The 22,615-nt window shown below is 39.7% G+C and overlaps 1 protein-coding gene and 1 long non-coding RNA gene across 9 annotated transcripts; one reads left to right on the plus strand and one right to left on the minus strand.

The window, feature by feature from the left end:
- Positions 1–750: 750 nt before the first annotated feature.
- GAR1 (GAR1 ribonucleoprotein) lies at positions 751–9,653 on the minus strand. Of its 8 annotated transcripts, none has more exons than XM_026017585.2 (7): positions 9,576–9,653; positions 8,797–9,003; positions 7,180–7,334; positions 6,669–6,728; positions 2,913–3,051; positions 1,415–1,483; positions 751–1,046 (listed from the first exon to the last, which is right to left on the minus strand). In XM_026017585.2, the coding sequence occupies exons 2-7, from the start codon at positions 8,990–8,992 to the stop codon at positions 1,033–1,035; spliced, it is 633 nt and encodes a 210-aa protein (XP_025873370.1). In that variant the 5' UTR covers positions 8,993–9,003; positions 9,576–9,653; the 3' UTR covers positions 751–1,032. The 8 variants fall into 8 exon arrangements, with proteins under 8 accessions (XP_025873370.1, XP_072611585.1, XP_025873369.1 ...); XM_072755484.1 differs by having other exon boundaries at positions 9,442–9,614; XM_026017584.2 differs by having other exon boundaries at positions 9,353–9,606.
- Positions 9,654–9,686: 33 nt separating this feature from the next.
- Positions 9,687–13,547, plus strand: LOC140598578 (uncharacterized). The gene is made up of 2 exons (XR_012001030.1): positions 9,687–9,962; positions 13,358–13,547. It is a non-coding gene; the product is annotated as an uncharacterized lncRNA (long non-coding RNA).
- The last annotated feature ends 9,068 nt before the right edge of the window (positions 13,548–22,615 follow it).

Below are 22,615 nucleotides of genomic sequence, written 5' to 3' on the forward strand. Positions count from 1 at the left end.
TCATTCTGAGAATGAATACGTGTGAGAAGAGAAAAAAAAAAATCAATGGCAGGGAAATGGTCCCATTATCACAGTATTCTAACTTGCTCTCATAGTTATATCTTGATACTACACTAGCAGTGGGCATCAAAAGTCAATTTAATTTGTAATGTCTCAAAAAAAAAATCTGAAATGTCTCTACCCAGGAATCTGAACATATTGCCAGGAATCTGAACAAATTATTTATGATGAATAATATCTTTTTTTCTTATGATGAATAACATCTTAAACCTTTAGAGTCCCCTTAAAAAAGTAAAATAAGAGTCAGTAAAACTTTCAGAATTCTATGTTGAATGAGAATTAAATGTTTCTCCAGAAATTTCTTGAACTTTAGTTCTTACATGAAAAGAGCTGTTCCAAGTTTAATAGATTCATACCCAACACTAAAATTTGCTAACCAATTATTAATTACAATTAAAGAAACTGCTTTTGTAACCTTTATGAAGGTTCACAAATGAAACGCAATAAAAAGTGCTGATATTTTCATATACAAAAGGCAAGGATTTTGAAAGGGGGTGTTAATTTATTAATAACGTTAAAGTACTGTTTCACTAACCTTCTTTTTAAAAATCAGTTATATACATAAACAAATCATTTTTTCTATCTGAAATCCACTGGGTTTTTTTTTTTTTTTTTTATCCACTGGGTTTAAGCTTAATTGTTCCCTTTAACTTCAAAAATTTGTTTTAATAAACACAGTTCTATTATAAGTTAAAGAAATAAAACATTTTATTTTAAAAATTCCAAGTATGCTTCAAATGAAAACTGCCCATTTATTAAGCCCCCAGAGTTCCAAGCGTTATACAAAACATTTAAACATTTGTTCATACTTTTAGAGCAAAATCGCTTATTCTGTTGTACTCATTTTTGCATGGTGATGACATTTTAGTTCCACCGTCATAAAATGACCAGTTCTTCCAGACTTGCTCAAGAAACAAGTTTCTGAGCCATTGACGTAGATCATGCAGGAAGTTTCTCTGTCAACTCTTACACTTAATGTCCTCTCCCTAATTAAGAGAAAATGAAAGTATTAAGGCTGTAGTAAATGAATTTTTAATAGCACTATAAATAAAATCTCAAGCTTAAAATCAACATTAATTCTTATACTATGTAGCCAACCAATTTACCAAATTTAACTGTCACTCATACTGCTTTTTCAAATTAATTCCGCAAAACAATTAAAAGTAGGTGAAAAAATTCAAAGGGAAAATCAAGAAAGTGACATAAAATAAAGATCTAAATTAGGCTAAAGCAAAGAACACCATGGTGTTCCATATACTGGGGAAACAGAAATAAGACTGAATAAAAATTTAAAATGGTAGGTAATACCAATCCTAGAAATTCAGTGATTCAAAGACTATTTTTCCACACTCACCTCTGAAACCGCCTCCACCCCTTCCTCTGAAGCCTCCACCTCCACCTCCTCTTCCACCTCTAAAACCACCTAAAAATAAAGGAAATATTTATAAAAATTATGGTAGCCTATCCTAATCTGATAAGCCTAATAACCTACGTTACAATTTTTTAAACAAGAATCCTGTTTTAATGAATTACCAAACTTGTAACTTTAAAGTTCCATTTAGCCTTACTATTAAATGTATGAGTAATTCAACTTCTGCTGAATTACTTTTTTGATTAAACTAAGGCTTTTTATTCTAAGAACAAAAGGTAACAGATAGGGGTGGTTTCACTCTGAGGATATCATAATAAATACAATATTTAAAGTTAGTTGAGCCACATATGGACCATCACTGATGCTAACATATTTAATAAGAAAATTAAAAATTTTCATTTATCCAATACATATTTGACCTTCTATTTCAGTCTCCATTTTTACTTCTTTTGATTAACTTTGTAAGGAATGATGAATTACAATAAGAGGAAAAAACATATTCCCAAAACAGTGGTATGTAAATATAAAAGTTTTAAGAAAACAAATGAATTTTTTTCAGTGTCACATGAGAGACTGAATACAGAATGGGAATGAGGGGGATCTCATTAGTGTCTTAAAAATATTTCAAAAAGATATATCCAGATTTCTTAAAGAGATTATCTCCTAGCTATCTGGATCAAAAAAAAGCATATTTAGAATGAAATAATTAAATTGAGAAAGGCAAAGTTAGAAACAGACTTCTTTCTCCTTTCTGTTTCCATAACAGAAGATATCCAACCAATTTTTGGCTCCTGTTCCCAACTACTTAGGCTCTGCCATCATCCTGTCCCCCACCACACCACTACTCAGATCTAGGCATACTCAATACTGCACCACACCTTATCCCCAACCCTGCTCATCATCTAATGGTCCACAATGGTGAATGTACCAAAACTTTAGGAAATACATATATCAAAATGCTGAAATCAAAGCAATAAATTTATTGGTAAGTCTTTGACATAACATCAGAAGATAGAATCTGGATTGCCAATTAACTGGGCAAATTAATTTTTGTAAGCCACCCATTTCCACATCTAAAATAAGGCTATCACCTATCTCACAAGGTTTTGCTGAATATTAAAAGAATACACATAGATATTAAAAGAATACAACTAGCTCTCAGCATATAATCAACACCCAATAATATTAATTAAAAAACTAAAACTCAGTCAAGATAATCTTACACTTTATAAAATGCAAAACAAAACATGGATAACCCCAAAGATAAAATCCCTCAAAATTATACTTTATTAGATTTTTTAAAAAAAATAAGTCATTGAAACAAAGCATTATTACTATGGTAATCTGTCAAGATTTGAAAATAGCTTTTCTAAAAAAAAAACATAAAGGAGGTTTGCCTATATACAAAATTAAGTTGTACTGTGTGAATTGGCTGCAAGTTTGAAATCTCACTAGAAAATTTCCCCAAAAAACAACTTACCACCTCTACCACCTCTGCCACCGCCTCCTCTTCCTCCTCCTCGACCTCCTCTGCCACCACCTCTTGGAGGTCCCTTCTCACCTGGAGGTCGAGGTAAAAACCTCTGCAGTGGTAGCAGTTTATATGGGTCTATATAAAACTGGAAGTATGACAGAAACAATTAGTGTGATGGCTTGGGAAGTGATACAGTATGATCATTAAGGATCTACACACTAGACTCAAGACTGCCTAGGTTCAAATCTCAACCCTATTAACTACTGTGTAACCGTGGGCAAAGACTTAATTTCTCTGTGCCTTCATGTCCTAATCTATCAGATGAAGAGAATGAAGCACCTACCCCATAGTCTTCTTGATGATCAAAAAAGTAATGTATACAAAGCCCTTAAACTTTCCACACGATAAGCATTACAAGCATATAAATAAAAATGAAGATCAATCCAATCTCATTTCTCTTTATAAATAGATGTCTTCTAAAAATTAACTACCTTTTCACAATAGAATTGCCCTTAAAACTATTAAGAATTTAACATTAAAATTCAAAATGAAGCACACACTATTTATTTCGAAACTCTGAAATATTTGAAACTTTGAAATATTGAAAACTATTTCAAACTACTGATCAAATCAGTAAGTATTTGCTGAACATACAAAGTAATAAAGGATATGCATAAATTAAACCCATTCTATTATTCAGGATTAAAGAGATTATTTTTCATAATAATGAGACATAATGAGGCATATTTCACAATTTTACATAAAACATGCATAAGGAGTTTCAAATGATAATGTATTACTTATAAGATGTCGGAATCCCTCTTTAGATACCACCTTTTATCACTCTTCCCAGAGTCCATTTTCTCAAAAGTAGTGTCTAGCTCTGCACTGCTCAATACAGTAGCCACTAGCCACATGTGGATATTTAAATTAATTAATTAACAATTAAAAATTCGGGCAGCCCCGGTGGCGCAGCAGTTTGGCGCCGCCTGCAGCCTGGGGTGTGATCCTGGAGACCGGGATCGAGTCCCACTTGGGCTCCCTGCATGGAGCCTGCTTCTCCCTCTGCCTGTGTCTCTGCCTCTCTCTCTCTCTCTCTCTGTGTCCATGAATAAATAAATAAAATCTTTTTAAAAAACACACACACAATTAAAAATTCAGTTCCTGGGACACCTGGGCAGCTCAGTGGTTGAGCATCTGCCTTTGGCTCAGGTTGTGATCCCAGAGTCCTGGAATCGAGTCCTGAATCAAGCTCTCTGCCGGGAACCTGCCTCTTTGTGTCTCTCATGAATAAATAAAATCTTTAAAGTAAATAATAAATAAGTAAATAAAATAAAAATTCAGTTCCTGAGTTACATTAGCCACATTTCAGGCGCTCAATAGCTACAAATGGTTACTGGTTATTTTACTAGGCAGGTATTTCCATCATTACAGAAAATTCAATTGGATATCCTAGGCTGGATAATGAGGACCTGAACCTGAGCAGTGGATCTAGAAATGAAGAGAGGTAGAATGTCCCAATTTAGCATCCGTGAAAAAAACAAACAACAACAAAAATACTTAATAATAAAGTCTCAGGGGCCCCTGGGTGACTCAGTCAGTTAAGTATCTGCCTTCCGCTCAGGTCATGATCCCAGGGTTCTGGGACTGAGCCCCACATTGGGCTCCCTGCTCAGTGGGGAGTCTGCTCCTCCCTCTCTCTGCACCTCCCCCCTGCTTATGCTCCATCTCTCTCTCAAATAAAATCTTTTTAAAAAATAATAAATCCTCAAATAAGTAATACTGTGACAAAAGGCAGGCATCCAGATCAAATTTAAGTGGCTATCACAGGCCAATTCTTTTTTTCAGGTCACCAAATAAGAAGCCTGGCTCTCGGGCCTGCCTGAAGCAGCTGAATTTCCCAGTGGCTACTTGCCAGTTTCTACAGCAGCCATATGCCAGCAAGAAGGCACTGTCCCCATCTAGAATCTCTTACACCAATCTGGGTTCTGTGCCCACCACTCCATTGGCTCCATGACCTTTTGCCCTGCCTGTTGCTAAGTCCAAAGAACTCCGCGGCAGCACTTTGCCATAGCTGACCACTTCTATTCTCCTGACTCAGAAGATAACTACTTTTATGAAACTCTCCTGGTTTGCCTCCTCCTTTACTGGTGTTATTCTTAGTCTCCAGATAGATATAAAATTTAGGAGATACCCCAAAGCTCTTTTTCTTACTCTTTCTTTTTTTTTTTTTTTTTTTATGATAGTCATACAGAGAGAGAGAGAGAGAGGCAGAGACATAGGCAGAGGGAGAACCAGGCTCCATGCACCGGGAGCCTGACGTGGGATTCGATCCCGGGTCTCCAGGATCGCGCCCTGGGCCAAAGGCAGGCGCCAAACCGCTGCGCCACCCAGGGATCCCTGCGCCACCCAGGGATCCCTCTTACTCTTTCTTCCTAGACTGTATCATGTACTATCTGCACAATGACAACCTGCAATCCCATCACTAATCCAGGCTCTTCCTTTGAGCTCCTATGTGAATAACTCACAAGTGCTTCAAACTCATCATGTCTAAAAGTGAATTCATCATCTTCCCCCAATTTCCTTCTTCTCCGGTGTCTCCCATTTTGGTACATGGTGACACCATCCACAAAGATCTGAAATCAGACATCTGAAAGATGGTGATATTTTTAACTTCAATTGCTAATCAACTACCAAGATCTATCAATGCTACTTCCTGTATTGTTCATAAATCCATCCACTTTTCTCCATTTCCACTGTCATTATTACCCTGGTCCGAAACAACATTTCTTCTGGGACTGATGCAACAGTCTCTGACCTGGCCCCTTCACATACAGTACTAACCCCTTTCCAGGGTGTTCTTTAATTTTTCTGGTGCTCTTTTTAAGTGTAACTTAACTGTATTTATCCTAATATTTAAAAACAAAACTAAAACTAAATGCTTTCCCATGACCTAAGGCCTTAGTAACCCTGCCCCTGCCTACCTCTCTAGACCCTCCTAAATGATCTATGTCCAAGCTACACTTCAGCCTTTTTCAGATCCTTAAACTGGCTGTCTCAGAGACTTGTACAGTTTTCTCTACTTATAATGTGCTTCCCACCTGTTTGAATAGCAGTGGTTCCCAAGTACTAATCTAATTACATCAAAATTATCCAGGAGCCTGCCTTTTTACAATTGAAGCCTGGTCCCTATCTGGGGACTTACCAGCTCCAATTTCTAAGAGTGGGACCAAGAAATACATGACCTTAAAAGCTCCCTTAGATATTCTGATGAGCAACAAGGTTTGGAAATCACCTCTAATCAACTTCCAGGTCTCAGCTTCTAGTTTACTCAGAAAGCCAATATACTAAATATGGTCCCACTACTAACATCCTCATGGCAATCTGCAGTTCTCCTTCACAGCATTTATCATGTTTTGAAAAATCTGTGAAATCATTTAATATCTGACTTCTCTCAAATAATGTTTCCTAATTTAACACTTTATTTAGAAAGTTTGATCATATAAGCTTTCAGTAAGAATCTTACATAAACGAAAAAACATACTCTGGCAGTTACAGAATTTGCCTAAGAGTAATTTCTGAAAGCTTGTATTAAATTACTTTTAAGGATCAGTAAGCTCAACATTTAAAGTACAGAACATATCAATTTAAGAGCTTCACTAGTGATATACTGGAGGGTTCAAGTGCTCTAAGTAGCACTGTCCTAAGGAAGGTCATTTACTTACAAAACCAAAGATCCTACTTATCAGAAGCTTCACTCACCTTCTGCAGTTTTTTAAAGGAAGATGCCTTCATATTTTCTGACAATTTAACAGAAAAATACTATTAGTTACATTAAGGAATAAGCAATTAAGATCACGAGAGGTAACCTTCTGAATTCCTATGTAATTCTAAAAACAAAGCTATATGGAAATATCTAGGAAAAGTAAGAAATAAGTTTCCAAGAGGTAATGAAGTTTTTATTTTTAAAACTTCTAATTCCACGCTATTTCAGTAGCATCATCATAATCAAAGCAAAATACCTTAATCCTGTAGCACTTATCCAAATTACTTCTAAAACCTTCCAAAAAGGAAGTTACTCTATTATAGTCTTCCTTTTCAATATGGGGAGATACATTCTCTTCTCTTGATTCTCCTTTATGTTACAATCTTACCAATACTCTCTCCCAATTGAATAAAACAAGAAGTTTAATTAAAACAATACTTAGCTCCAGAAAAAAGCAAATGGTAACCTTTTAATGAGATCACTGGGTCTTCTAATGAAAAAGGATACAAAATCTCTAAGTTGTCCAAATATTTCATCCACTTTACCAATTTGTTCTTTGTTCTCTAAATAAACTGGAGCATTAAAATAAGGCACCTTATTTTCGTCTGTGGTACATTTACAAACTATGTCATCTTCACAGGGATGCAGGAACTCTCCTAATACTGAAATAGGACAAGAAAATGTTAAAATATAAAACAGTTTCAAATGATATTGACCAACATCATCTGGAAGCTTTCTTCTTGGGTACCTGGGATTTCATTTATCTGTTCTCCTCTGAGGCAAAAAAAAAAAAAAAAAAAAAAAAAAAGCCAAAAACTCCACATTAGCTCTGTGACCTGGGGTAAGATTCTTTTCTCTGATTCACTGTCCTATTCTTAATAAGGGCAAATAGCAATACCAACACCCTACATATATTACTATGAGGAATAAACACAATAATAAATGTCAGGTGCTTAGAAAGGTGCCTGGCACATTAAGGCCATCCAACATATAACAGGTGTTTTATTATAACAATAAGTATTATTATTAAACACCATGCTTACATTCTGTCTCTTCATTTCCCCAGTCCCTAATTGTAAATCAGTCTTTGTTCTCCTTTTTTCCTCCCTTTTTATAACTTCCTACTACCACCTCTTTACCAATGACTCTTCACTCTTTTTCAGGGACGTGTGGAATCCAAAATAACTAGCTTTATTTCTGACCGTCACCCCAAACTAAAAAACTCATCACATCCCTCCAAAACCAATTATTCATCCCTATCACCCAAAATCCAAACCTGGAACCTTTTACTCCCAAAAATTAGCCAAGTTCTACTGAATTTATTTCCATTGAAATTCCTCTCCCATCAAACCCGTCCTTTTTTCCTCCTCACTTTCACTACCCTCACAGTGCATCATGCACGGACTGTTGCATGCTTGTGGGCTGGGACCTATGACTCTAGCCATTGCACTCTTCAAACCATTTTGCACACTGATCCAACCAGTGTGAGGTTGCACTCTCTTCATCACTTCTCCTTTTTGATGTAGGCTTCTACTATCAAATCTGTCTCACATCCCAGGACTTCCATCCCACCTCATTGATAATTACTTCAAATCTACTCTCATTGGGTTTTTTCCTTGGCTTCCCTCCCCTCTGTAGATTCCCTAACAAGCAATTTTCCTCACTTCTCTTATTTATGAAAAGCAATGGAGAGCACGGGCTTTGGAGTCAGAAAACGTGGCTTTGTAGCTCAAACGGATCACTTATTAATATGATGCCAGCAAAGAAACTTATTACTACGACCCTAGCAAAGAAACTCAACTCTCACGGTTTTCTTACCTGTAAAACGGGGACAACAAGAATAAACACACAGTATTGCCTACTTAATAACTTCCTTTCAGCCCAAGCTCAAGTTCCACCTCCACGACGCATTCTAAGTGTTGTTCTGCTTTCTTGATCTCCCCTTTACATTTGAGCGCTACAACACGATTGTAAGTCAGCTTACAGCATCTCCAGACCCGATTCCCCAACCAAGCAGCAACTTCCATAGGAGAGCTGCTAGAGCTACCTTTCAGCACGCTCACTTCCCATACTTAAACCCACAACCTCCGCCCCCAAGTAGGTTAAGCTTTGAAACCGACATACAAACTACGTGTTCCGGAGGTCCTTGGTCTTGGCCTTTGTTAAAGCCTCCGCGGCCACCTCCTCGTCCAAATCCTCCTCTACCACCACCGCCGCCTCGGAAATTACCGCCTCCACCTCGGAAGTGGTTGTTGCTTCCGCCGCGACTGAAGCCACCACCTCGATTAAAGCCTCCACGACCACCGCCTCGAAAAGACATGCTTACTCTACCTGGTAAGAAAAACAGTACGTATCTTTTTGGTCATTGTGGCCTCTGGGTCCACCACCCTCTGTGCCACGGTCAGAACATCATACAGCGGGACAGTAATAAGTGCAGCAACCTTGCCACCTCACCCAAGGCCAAGCCGCCAGAGATGAACCCGAGGGTGAGGAGTGTCACCTTCCCGTTGCCCTGTGCGCGCGGACCGACCGCTCACCAGCCTCTCCGCCCCCGGTCAGTATCTCCTCCCCCAGCAGGCAGAAAGGTCTTCACGCCACATTCCCTTCCTTCCCCCCTCCCTCCGTAGCCAGTCCCGCGTCCAGACATCCTCAGACCCCTCTGCTCGCTACCGCAACGCACCGGAGCCACGTGCACCTCAGGCCCCGCTGCCCCCACCCACCCGCCAGCCCGGTACTTCCGCCGTGAACGAGCCTCCTCGGCCACCGTACCGCACAAAGGTGGCGGGGAGCGACCAGAAATTCGAACGACTGATTTACAAAAAAGCCAGTCACCGGCAGAACCGGGGGCGCTGTCACATTTCCAAAACAGCCTTCAGCGCTGGAAGAGCGGCAATACGACCCACCGTCAAACAGTAGTTTACGGCAGTCACGTCCGCTTGCCTACGGAGGAGCGGAGGAAATGACGTATAATAGTGGCGTCCGTTGAATCGAGAAGTGGCCGGAAGTGCGGCCGCGCTGTTGCCCCGGGTGATGGTTGGCGTGAGAGTTCCGCCCCCCTCTCCCCGGGACCTGGCGGTTCCAGGTGGCTGGGAGCTGGTGGGGAGCCCTGGCTTCTCAGGCTGCAGAATGGTCTCCTCGTTGGTTAGTTCGTCGCCAGCCCCAGCAATTGTACTGCCCCATCTCTGAGTTTGCAGCTGCGCTGTACCCAGGGGTGGATCTGGTGGGGTCGCAACCCGCGCAGGGCTTCCTGCGTTCTGCTGAGCGCGTCTGTTTCTTCCGGACCTTTTGAAGTAAGCTCGACTGCGAGGTGAACTGTGGCGGTTCTTTTGTCCTGTCGTTACACTTCGTTAAAGGAAGGGGAAAAGTGCGTGCATGTGTGTTCTTTTCTTTAAAAATGTTTTTTCTAAAAATAAAATAAGTTAAAATGTTTTTTCTTTAAAAGCATATTTTATGTAACAAAAAACGAAGCCGTATTTTAAAAAAATTATTTTAAAGATTTCATTTATTCATTCAGGAGAGACACAGGCAGAGGGAGAAGAGGCTCCATGCAGGGAGCCCGACATGGGACTCGATCCCGGGTCTCCAGGATCACGCCCTGGGCTGAAGGCGGCGCTAAACTGCTGAGCCACCGGGGCTGCCCTAAGCTGTATTTTTATCTTTTACGCCAAATAGTTTATTTAATTTGTCAAGACTTTTTTTTTCTTTTTAACCTTTTAGTTAGGTGATCTCTACACCCAACCTAGGGCTCGAACTGACAGCTGGGAGGGAAGAGTGGCAGGCTCTTCTGACTGAGCCGGCCAGGGGTCCCTGGAGAGGAGGTTTTGAGCACTGACACAGGCCATGGACCATCTATGCTACAAGCCCCTCTATCCTTTTTTTCCTTTAAGACCTTAATACCTAATTTAAGCTTCCGGTGAGATTTCTCTACCAAGGAAAGCTAGTGATCTCCTATTTGTTAAATTTGGTTGGTCTCTTTTATACTGGAATCTTTCGAGACCTTCCTTCCTTTGGTATTTGACACAGTCCACCTCCTCTTCTTTGAAAGGGTGCGGATTGGTACCTGCTTCAGAGGGCTGATGTAATTGGGAAAGAACTTTGTGAACTTCGCTATGGGAATACTAGTGATGTAGTTTTGGAAATATAGGTGAGGTTTGCTGGGGTGAAGTCCAGAGCCAACCACCAAGAAAGAATTCTTGAGATGTCTTTGGTGCAAAATGGTGGTGGGGGGGGGGGGTTGTTTGTTTTTTTGTTTGTTGTTTGTTTGTTTGTTTGTTTGTTTGTTTAAAGCATGGGGGCAGGACCCACAGGCAGGAAGAGTGCTGCTGCCCCGGGCTAGTGAGGGCTGGCTGATTATATACCTGAGAGTTGAAGGTAAGGAAAAGGGAAGTTTCAAAAAGATTTCCATATGTTGGGGAGGACCTGTAAGATACTGGAGGCCTTGCAGTTGTCAAGTTGATATGAGAGAGCTTGGGTCTTGCCTCATGGAGTTGAAGAATGAATCTCATGGACAATAGAGAGTGAGCAAAGCGATAAAAGTTTAGTAAGCAGAGGGAAACCTGGGTGGCACAGCGGTTTGGCGCCTGCCTTTGGCCCAGGGCACGATCCTGGAGACCCGGGATCGAGTCCCACGTCAGGCTCCCGGTGCATGGAGCCTGCTTCTCCCTCTGCCTGTGTCTCTGCCTCTCTCTCTCTCTCTGTGACTAAAATAAATGAATGAATGAATAAATAAATAAATAAAGTTTAGTAAGCAGAGGTACAGAGAAATCTCTCAGAAGCCAGAGGGGTCCCCACAGGATTGCCACAGGGCTTTTAGTGGCAGTCTTTGAGAACCGGGCCAGGGAGCCCTATGGCCTTGACATTCTTGTGCAGTCTTGGATTGATCAGAGAGTATTGATAACACCATAATGACTGACTTCTTTGTGGTCTGGTGAGTTTCCGTGATTACTTAGGAAACCATCAAAGGGAGATACTCCCCAACATTTTGGAGCTAGGAAGCCAGGTTTATTATTTTTCTCTGTTTTTACTGTCTTTGTTTTCTTGGGATGGGTGGGAGCCTGACTCTGGACCTTTCATTTATGGGAACCCACAGATTTCTGGGAACTTGATTCTCAGCCTTTCCCTTAACTTTCCCTGCCTAGCCCCATTTGCGGCTCATTCCTACATCAAAGTTAAGGTTGTTTTTCCTCTAGCAGGGCATTAACATTAAGATACTTGGGAACTTCCTGGGGGAAAGTCACATATATTCCCACCCAGGAGTGGAAGGGGGTGTTGCAGGGTGTGAGCTTGTGCTTTGTTCTCAGCTAGCCTTCTGTTCCCTCATCACTAGGAATTACAATATGTCTTCTGCACTATTCTAAGCCCCTAAGAAGCCTACATATAAAAGGAACTTGATAAATGTATTTTTATTCATATTGGTAAATGTATTTTAAATACTGTATATCATGAAGAATATTACTCATAACTGCCCTGCTCTATTTTGCTTTGCATAACTGCCCTGCTCTATTTTGCTTTGCTTCATTTAACTTTTATGTTCAGCGTTTAGCTCCATTTGGGGTCCACTGTTATTTCTAACTCACTGTGATAAAAATTATTGAAGTTTTATAAGACCTTCAGGATTACCTGGTTCCCCTTTATTTTACTTCTTGACAGCAAGAAAGTAACATTCAGAGACGTGAAGTAACTTCAGCCACTTAGAGGAACAAAGTAGAACCCTAGAGTCTCAGAGTTTTCAGTCCGTTTCGGTCCCACCCCTCACCTCTTATTCTTCCCAAATTGTGCGTCATTCCAGTTCCCTGTTAGTCTTCATGATAGCACCATACCCTTGGTTTCTGAATCTTTGGACTCAGACCTCTGAGTACTCTCCTCTATCATTGTTATCAATCTAATTTGTTACACAATAAGAGAAACTAATACAGATTTTGGTTCTCAGCGCAAACAGGATGTTTGCGCTGAGAAGTGGACTGTGGTAATACTTCCAAGAAAATAGGCGAGATTTTGCCAAATTCTTTGAAGATCAAGAATGGCTGCAGAAACTAGCCTGCTTAGGAGACATTTTTTCCTTACATGACCTTGTTGAATTGGTTGAGTATGTGGGGCTCAATCTCACGACCTTGAGATCATCACATTGGACTTTAAGTCATGTTTGTAAAACAGTTTCTAACAAAGTGTAAAACAAGAAAACTACACAAGGAAATCAGAAAGGAAAAATGAAATCTTTATAATTCACTCTTAATGACAAGCTCCATGTTTTGCAATCACAAAATTACAAAACAGCAGGGAGGCATCTGAGTCATAGCTTTACTTAGAATTTACTCCTTGATTTTTCTTTTAATCATATCAGGGAAAGTTTGTTTGCTCTCTGGTAGCTGTGGGTATGGAGAGGCTGGGGGAGGATAAGGAGATACAGTTCAAGAGGGAGAAGCTGATGCCATCAGCCTATCACTACCCTCTCAGTACAATTCAGCACTCACTAATTATCAATAGCATCCCCTATCTCACATCAAAAACAGAGTGGACTCTACCAAATGGACATAGTCATGCAGACACTGCCATATAGCTGAAAAATCTCTAGCAAAATTACTAACAGAGCTGCTTGATCACTTTTCATTACTGCAAGTACTGGCATTGCATGGAGAAGGAAAGTCAAAAAAATTAAAAATTTTCCCTTTTTTTTTTGAATTCCTAGTGACTTCTCACAGAACTCCTAACGGCATCTGCAGAACCCAACTGAGAAATCTACACTAGATTCTAAGTTCCCGAAGAATGGACACTACAGTTTGTTTTGGAATCCTAAGCATTTAGCACAGTGCCTATAAAAAAAAATAATGCCCAATAAGTATTTGTTACCTGAACTAAACTGAACTTTATAATTTGAATTTCTGACCATTTATTGTGTTTGTCAACGAAGTGACTACAGAATAATGGACAAAGAGATTATAAAAGAAATGGAGGGGGGATGCCTGGGTGGCTCAGCGTTGAGCATCTGCCTTCAGCTCAGGGCATGATCCCGGGATCCAGGATCGAGTCCCACATCAGGCTCCTTGCAGGAAGCCTGCTTCTCCCTCTGCCTGTGTGTCTGCCTCTCTCTCTCTCTCTCTCTCTCTCTCTCATGAATAAATAAATAAATAAAATCTTTTTAAAAAATGGGGGGAAAAAGAGAAAGCATATAAGTAGCATACATCCATTTGTGCTACTGAAAAGTTAGTAATTAAAATTAAAATTCTTGGTAAGGAGATATTCTAAACAACAGAGAAGAGAAAGGGCTGAAAAACCTTATACTAGAACAAGATGTTCTAAGGACTTAGCCAGGGATCCCTGGGTGGTGCAGCGGTTTGGCGCCTGCCTTTGGCCCAGGGCGCGATCCTGGAGACCCGGGATCGAATCCCACGTCAGGCTCCCGGTGCATGGAGCCTGCTTCTCCCTCTGCCTGTATCTCTGCCCCTCTCTCTCTCTCTGTGACTATCATAAATAAATAAAAATTAAAAAAAAAAATTTAAGGACTTAGCCAAAGTTGACTATAAATTGGAAACAATATGAACTCATGACTTTCTTTTTTAAAACTTTTATTATTAAAATTTCAAACATAAAAGTTCAGAGAGCAGTATAACAAACCTCATAATTCAGTTTCAACAATTACCAGCATTTTGCAAATCTTGTTTCATCTATCCCTTCCTTATTATAATATATATAATTATAAATTATGCATATAAACATTTTTTTTTAGATTTTATTCATTCATAAGTGAAACAGAGGCAGAGACATTGACAGAGGGAAAAACAGGCTCCCCACAGGGGACCCGACATGGGATTCAATCCTCGGACCCAGGATCATGCCCCGAGCCAAAGGCAGATACATAACCACTGAGCTACCCAGGCATCCTTAAAATATTTTATTTTATTTTTTTTTAATAAATTTATTTTTTATTGGTGTTCAATTTACCAACATACAGAGAAACACCCAGTGCTCATCCCATCAAGTGCCCCCCTCAGTGCCCGTCACCCATTCCCCCCGCACCCCCTGCCCTCCTCCCCTTCCACCACCCCTAGATCATTTCCCAGAGTTAGGAGTCTTTATGTTCTGTCTCCCTTTCTGATATTTCCCACACATTTCTTCTCCCTTCCCTTATATTCCCTTTCACTATTGTTTATATTCCCCAAATGAATGAGAACATACACTGTTTGTCCTTCTCCGATTGACTTACTTCACTCAGCATAATACCCTCCAGTTCCGTCCACTTTGAAGCAAATGGTGGGTATTTGTCGTTTCTAATGGCTGAGTAATATTCCATTGTATACATAAACCACATCTTCTTTATCCATTCATTTTTCGATGGACACCGAGGCTCCTTCCACAGTTTGGCTATTGTGGCCATTGCTGCTAGAAACATCGGGGTGCAGGTGTCCCGGCGTTTCATTGCATCTGAATCTTTGGGGTAAATCCCCAACAGTGCAATTGCTGGGTCGTAGGGCAGGTTTATTTTTAACTCTTTGAGGAACCTCCACACAGTTTTCTAGAGGGGCTGCACCAGTTCACATTCCCACCAACAGTGCAAGAGGGTTCCCTTTTCTCCACATCCTCTCGAACATTTGTGGTTTCCTGCCTTGTTAATTTTCCCCATTCTCACTGGTGTGAGGTGGTATCTCATTGTGGTTGTGATTTGTATTTCCCTGATGGCAAGTGATGCGGAGCATTTTCTCATGTGCATGTTGGCCATGTCTATGTCTTCCTCTGTGAGATTTCTCTTCATGTCTTTTGCCCATTTCATGATTGGATTATTTGTCTCTTTGGAAAATATTTTATTTTAAAAATATATATTCTTAAATTTGTGATTCCAAAATATTTTATCTTATAATTATTTATAAATTACTATTATATATTTTTTATTTTATATGTATGTATGTATTTGAGGGGGGGGCTAGAGTATTTTGTGGTAAGCTTCACATAGCATTTCATCCATAAATCTCCACCAGAGGACTTTTTTTTTCCCAGAGGACTTTCTAAACATATCACAATACCATTATCACACTAAACTAAAGTAATAATTCCTTAATATCAGCTAGTAACAGTCCATGTAGAATTTTCCCAGACTATTTCAAAATGACTTTTAATGGTTGCTTTGAGGGCAGCCCAGGTGGCTCAGTGGTTTAGCACCACCTTCAACCCAGGGCATGATCCTGGATGCCTGGAATCGAGTCCCGCATCAGGCTCCCTGCATGGGGGGTACTCTGCCTGTCTCTCTCTCTCTCTCTCTCTCTCTCTCTCTGTTTCTTATGAATAAATTTTAAAAAATAATAATTATGACAGCCCACGTATTTACTTGAACCTACAGACATATGTGCGTTTGTGTGTGTGCATAAAATAGTTGTCAAATGTTGATGTTATTAATTACAGACTGCTGAATCCTTTTTAAGATTTTGTTTGTATCAATTTGCTGACATTTTACTTGGACTTTTTGCACCTATAGTCATAAATGAAGTTAATCTTTCTTTTTATTTTTCTTGTGCTGTACATTCTGGTTGTATAGATCCTTGTTAGGATCTCTGCGTGGATGATTGTGCAGGAGAGGGGTACAGCGGGATGTGAGGCCTCAGGAGCTTTCCTATGGCTTATTTTTCAAATGCAGAGACTTCCTGAACCCCATGAAGTTGTATATACCTGGAATGCTTCTTTGCGTCTCCTGCCTCACTATCCACTCAGGAACTGCTAAGTTAGAACCTGTTGGGCAGAGAGCCTTCTGTAGACTTTATCTTGGAACAAATGCTGAAGTAAGTTGCCCCAAGAATGGGATACGGGCTCAGGGCACCTGACTGTCTCAGTTGACAGAGCAGGTAACTCTTTTGGTCTTGGGGTTTTGAGTTCAAGCCCCTCATAGGTTGGGGTAGAGATTACTTTAAAAATAATAAAAGAATGGGCTACTGGCTCAATTGTTCTGATCTTTCTTTAATTGACCACCTAGTCCATCACTTCTCTCAGATTCTACTGTCTCCATTTATTTTGTGGTTTCCCTTATTCTGGATACCTCGCTGTCACCTATATAACATTTCTTAAACTTTGAGTTTTGCAATTAATCTTTTCCTCTGTTATACATCTTCAGTAACTCTTCACTGTTTATATCCTATTGATGGAATCCCTCTTCAGTTTTTGATGGTGCAATGGAATTATTTTTATTTTTATATTTATTTTCAATGACATGTTGGGAGGGAAGAGATACTAACTATAGAGAATGTCAGTCATTATGAACCATCTATTACACTTTTTTAATTGTTGATAAGAAAGTCATTTTCTTCTATTGATTTTGTATCTAGTCATTTTAATAACTGACATTAGGTCTAATACTTTTTCAAGCACTTTTATCTAAGTAGACTCATTTTATCTGCAAATAATGGCAATTTTGTCTCTTCTACCGCAATATTTTTTTTCATATTTATTGCCTCCAATAGCAACAACAACATTTAAATACATCATCTTTGATTTTTATGGGTTTGCCTCTAGTGTTTCACCATTGTACATGGTGTTTACTGTTGGTTTCTATCCTTTATGATATTAATGATATTTGTTCTTTTTCCAGATTGCTCACTTTTTAAAAATTAAGAATTTATGTTAAACTCATATTAAACACCTTTTCCATATTTTATGATATAATTATACAGATTATCTTATTTAATCTATTTTAATTAATTAAAAATTTTAATATACTGAATTATATAAATAGATATCCTAATGTTGAACATCCTTGTAAATTTCTAAAATGCTCCCCACTTGGTCATTATATTGTTTTTAATATGGTGTAATTTGTAATGTATACTTTGCTAATATTTTATTTAGGATCATTACATATAAATGAATGATTATAATTATTAACTTAAAGATTTATTTCAGAGGCCTGTCTTACCATTTTTTGAGTATTGCTAATCAATTGGAGTGCTCGGGGCAGCCCAGGTGGCTCAGCGGTTTAGCGCTGCCTTCAGCCCAGGGTGTGACCCTGGGGGTCCGGGATCGAGTCCCATGTTGGGCTCCCTGTATGGAGCCTGCTTCTCCCTCTGCCTGTGTCTCTGCATGCCCTCCACCCCTCGCTCTGTGTCTCTCATGAATAAATAAATAAACAAATCTTAAAAAAAATAAATTGGAGTGCTTTTCATCTTTTTCTGTGTTCTAGAAAAGTTTAAATAACAGAAGAATGATCTTTCTTAAAAGGGTTAGTAAAATAAAATCTTTAAAAAAAATAGGGGCTCTTGGCTGGCTTAGTCAGTAGAGTATGTGACTCTTGATCTTGGGGTTGTAAATTCAAACCCCACATTGGGTGTAGATATTACTTAAAATCTTTTTAAAAAGAAAGAGTTAGTAAAAGTGTCATTAGGGGTTAAAATCTTTAACTTTTCTATTTTTTCTTAGCTATTAATTTATTTGAATTTTCTACCTCTCCTTGCATAAATTATTCTGATCATTTTATTTTCCTTGAAATTTTCATCTGGATCTTCAGATTATTTGATAAATTGCACATACTTTTATTACTTAAGGTTCTAAGTGACAAGCTACCAAACCAACTCTGAATAACTTTAGCAAAAGAAAATTCATTTGGCAGATAATAGGATGTTCAGACTATTGACAGAAGGCTAAGAAGTTAGGCTTAAGAACTGAGGATGGTCAGGAAGGTGAAAAGGAATCACAGGAAACTTGTCTTATAACTAACAGCTAAATTGTCTGACTGGTGCACTGCTGCTGCTGCTTCAATATATAATTCCCAATTGGTTCTTCTGTTCTTTTATCACTTAATTCAAGATTCAGACATGAGGAAAAAAGACTCTTTCATTAGTCTCTTCTCTAAAAGGGAATGGAAAGAGGCTGGATATGGATTTCTTAACTTGTTTTGAAAAGCAGGTGCTGGGAATTATTCTCCCACCCAAATAACCCATAATAGAAGAGCAATAATTCCACAAAGAGAATTGGGAACCTATTATGAAGGAAAATGGATGTTGGCAGCCCCCCTAAAAATTGCCACTTCAACAGCTTTCCTCTAAAATATTTAACCCTCTCTCTTTTTTAATTTCTCAAAATCATTCATTGGTTTATATATCAAATCTGCTACTTTTTTACTTTCTGGTTTCTTTACTATTGCTTATGTCTTTATTATTTCCTTTTTATCACTTGATTCATTTTATTCTTTTAATGCTATCCTGAGTTGTATGCTTTTATTGTTGTAAAAAATTTATAATTTGGATATTTTTGCTGTTGTTTTCTATTCATTCTAATCACCCCTTTGCTTTAAAATTGTTTCAGTTGAATTTCTTTTAGAGATAAGAACCTTGATGCTAGTTTTAGCAATATTATAAAGTGTATCAATAAGAATTTAGTCAGTGAAACCTAAACAATTGTAAGTATTTTAAACAGGAAAGAAGATCAGAAACAGTTCTTGTTCACATGGGATAAGCAACAATATACATTACAGTTTTTCCATAGATCTTATCTCCCATCTTCTGTCATAATAAAGTCTGAAGAGATTTGGATCATCTGGATTTCCTGTAAAGCATCACACTGTTCCATTACGTTGATGGTTTTACCTTGATGAGAGCAGGTAAGCGAGAGGTGGCTAGCCTGCTAAATGCCTTAAAAAGATACATGTACTCCAGGAGACAAAGCTTGGCACATCAATAAATTTTTTAGGAAACCAGTGCTTAGAAAACTGCCAGGATATCTTCTCTAAAGTAAAAGACAATTTATTTATCTTGAACTGCCTTCACAAAGAAGGAAGCACAAAACACTGAGGAATACTGCTCAGGCTGCCAGAGCAGGAAAGAGTTCTCCCATGATTTGACAGAACCTATGATGTTAGAATTGTCAGTGGTGGAAAAAAACATTGCCCAATGTTTGAGAAGGAACCATTGAGAGAATTACAAAAGAGAACCCTGGGGTTCTGGAGCAAGGCCATGAATTATCTACAGCAGAAAACTATACCCTTTTTGAGAAATAACTTTACTACTGGCCCCTGGTAAATCTGGAATTACTGAACCTTGCACACTATGTCACCTGTGACCAGAAATGCCCATTATGAGCTGAGTCCTAACACCCACAAAACATAAGGTAGAGCAGGCCTAGAAAAACCGTATTATAAGATGGAAGTGTACACCCAGAACCAAATACAAACTGGACCAAGGACACTAGAAAACTGCACCAGCTTGTAGCTCAGATTTCCCCCTCCACACCTAATCCAAACTGTTGCACCCAAGTCCTTTCCTCAGCTCACAGCCATAGGAATATGGTATGACCAGGAAGAGGGAAAAACATGTTTGGTTTACAGATAGGTGGGCTTACAATGTAGGTACAAGCTGAAAATGCATCAGGGAAAGCAACTGCCACTTGTTGGTAAATTAACACAGTTGGTCCTTTCAATTTTACAAGAGCCAGTGGTACGTTCTCACACAAATAGACACACATTCCAGGTTGAAGTGTGCCTTTCTTGCCTGCGAGGCCTCAGCTGGGATCAAAATCCGAAAGATTTCAGCGTAATCTTCCAACATCCTGTCAGACAAGGGGACCCACCTGATAGCAAAGGAGATGTGAGTAGGTCAATGACCATGCAGTTCACTGGTCATATCATATACTCCATCACTTGAAAGCTGGCAGCCTTATGGTCATTGGAACAGCCTGCTGAATGCAGAAGTGAGGTGCTATTTAAAGACAATACTCTGAGGGACGCCTGGGTGGCTCAGTGGTTGAGCATCTGCCTTCAGGGCGTAATCCGGAGTTCCAGGATCGAGCCCCACATTGGGCTCCCTGCATGGAGCCTGCTTCTCCCTCTGCCTACGTCTCTGCCTCTCTCTCTCTCTGTGTGTGTCCCTCATGAATAAATAAACAAAATCTTAAAAAAAAAAAAAAAAAGACAATACTCTGAGGACTGGGTACTGTCCTCCAGGAAGTAATATATGCATTGAATAAAAAACCTTCATTTAGCATTGTACCCCCTATAGTAGAAGATGGAGGTCTGGGAGCCAAGCATTAGAAGCCGGAATGACCACACATACTGTCACTCCCAGTGACTAACAGAGCTTTGTGCTTCCTGTCTCCACAACTGTAGACTTTGCAGAATTAGGGATCTTGTTCCGCCAAGGAAGCATTCTTTTGCCAGGAGGCACAGCAAGAATCCCAATGAGTTATAAGCTGAGCCTTCTGCCTGGTGCACATTGGGCTTCCAGTGTCTAGGAATCGGCAAGAAAGAAGAGGAGTCACCACGTTGACAGGAATAACTGACCCTGCTCATTTAGAGGAAGCAGGGCTGCTGTCATACAGTGAGGGAAAAGAGTATGTATGGAACCATATAGCTATTTAGTGCCTCCTGTGACAGTAAAAGGATAAAAACAACTATGGTCTGAGAAGGAAATGTAACCAGAGGCTCCAGGAAGTTTGTGAGTCATGACATTAGGTAAGCAACTGAGGCTGGCAGATGTGGAAGCTCAGGGTGAAAGGAATCTAGAATGGATAGAAAAAAGGCAGAGGATGGATGAGCATCACCTGCAGCCTCAAGAGCAACTACAAGGGCCAGGGCCATCATTTTTTCTTTTCTTTTTTTTTTTTTAAGATCTTCATCTGGGTTTTTTTTTTTTTTAATTTTTATTTATTTATGATAGTCACACACAGAGAGAGAGAGAGAGAGAGAGAGGCAGAGACATAGGCAGAGGGAGAAGCAGGCTCCATGCACCGGGAGCCCGACGTGGGATTCGATCCCGGGTCTCCAGGATCACGCCCTGGGCCAAAGGCAGGCGCCAAACCGCTGCGCCACCCAGGGATCCCGGCCATCATTTTTTCTTACCACCTCCTTCTAAATTTTCCCTCAGGAAGAAAAGCCTACTGCAGTTTTGAAGGAGCCACTCTTGGAGCATATATGAAAGGTAGACCTAAGAGGTGCAAATGGTGCACTCTAAAAATGGGAAGACGAGTTTCCCAAATTCCACTTCATGGAAGGGTTTGCTACCTACCTGTGAAAAGTGTCATGAGGAGACATTTCTTCTGATGACAACTAAAATGTCAGATCCTTCCGAGTCTGCCTCAGCTGCAGAGAATGGCCTCACCTAAGGGGATGTCTTTCCTGGACAATCCACACCAGGTGACTGAGCAAGGCAGGATTTAACAGTCTAACCACTCCTGCCTGACCCAGAGACACTGTGACAGGCCACACTCACTCCAGAGCTCCCCGTGAGTTAACCAGGGCTTTGTTGAACCTGCATTGCGGTCTCACTTTTCTCTCTGCTCACTCCTGCTTAATCTCCCTTCCTTTCACTGAAGTTAATTTCTAACTTGTAGCCCCAACTCTGTCTCATGTCTGCTTCAGGAAAACCCTAACATTTATTTCACAAATAAAAATGAATCCTGCACTACACTCGGTGCTGGGGCAATAAAACTTATGTTTTAAAGTTTTCTATGCTGGGGTACCTGGGTGGCTCAGTCAGTTAAGCATCTGCCCTCACCTTGGGGAACCTATGGTCTCTGGGTACTGGAATCAAGCCCCACATTGGGCACCCTGCTCATCTGCTTCTCCTTCTCTCTCTTGTCTCCTCCCCGCTGCTCATACTTTGTCTCCCTCTCTCTCAAATAAGTAAAATAGTTTTTTAAAAAAGTTTTCTATGCTCAGACAATATAATTTGATCACAGCATAACGGATGCAAGGTAAAGGAAATGTTTTGTTCAGGATATTTACTGTATTCTTCACAGCCTTCAACATGATATACTTTTACTCATCTCCTTATCTTCAAACTTAAGGGAAAACACTCTTAATTTTATTTTGCCAAAAACACAAGCAATTTTCTTTCAGTGTAGTTTCTGTCTTCTCTAAAAAAGCAAAATTGAAGGGCAGTCTATTAACAAACTGTGGAAATTATTTTCCTCTGGAGGAAACATGCTCCCTATTGGTCACCTCACTCAGCTATTTACTGGGAAGGCCTTTTTTGGTTTC

This window comes from Vulpes vulpes, chromosome 4 (genome assembly GCF_048418805.1).
Source record: "Vulpes vulpes isolate BD-2025 chromosome 4, VulVul3, whole genome shotgun sequence".
Taxonomy (NCBI): Eukaryota; Metazoa; Chordata; class Mammalia; order Carnivora; family Canidae; genus Vulpes; species Vulpes vulpes.

Coding starts and splice junctions, on each gene's coding strand:
- GAR1 (XM_026017585.2), bottom strand. CDS start 8,992: ATGTCTTTTCGAGGCGGTGGTCGTGGAGGCTTTAATCGAGGTGGTGGC. Junction 7,335..8,796: donor ACCTCCGGAACACGTAGTTT/GTATGTCGGTTT, acceptor GTCCTATTTCAG/TATTAGGAGAGTTCCTGCAT. Junction 6,729..7,179: donor TTGGACAACTTAGAGATTTT/GTATCCTTTTTC, acceptor TGTAACTAATAG/TATTTTTCTGTTAAATTGTC.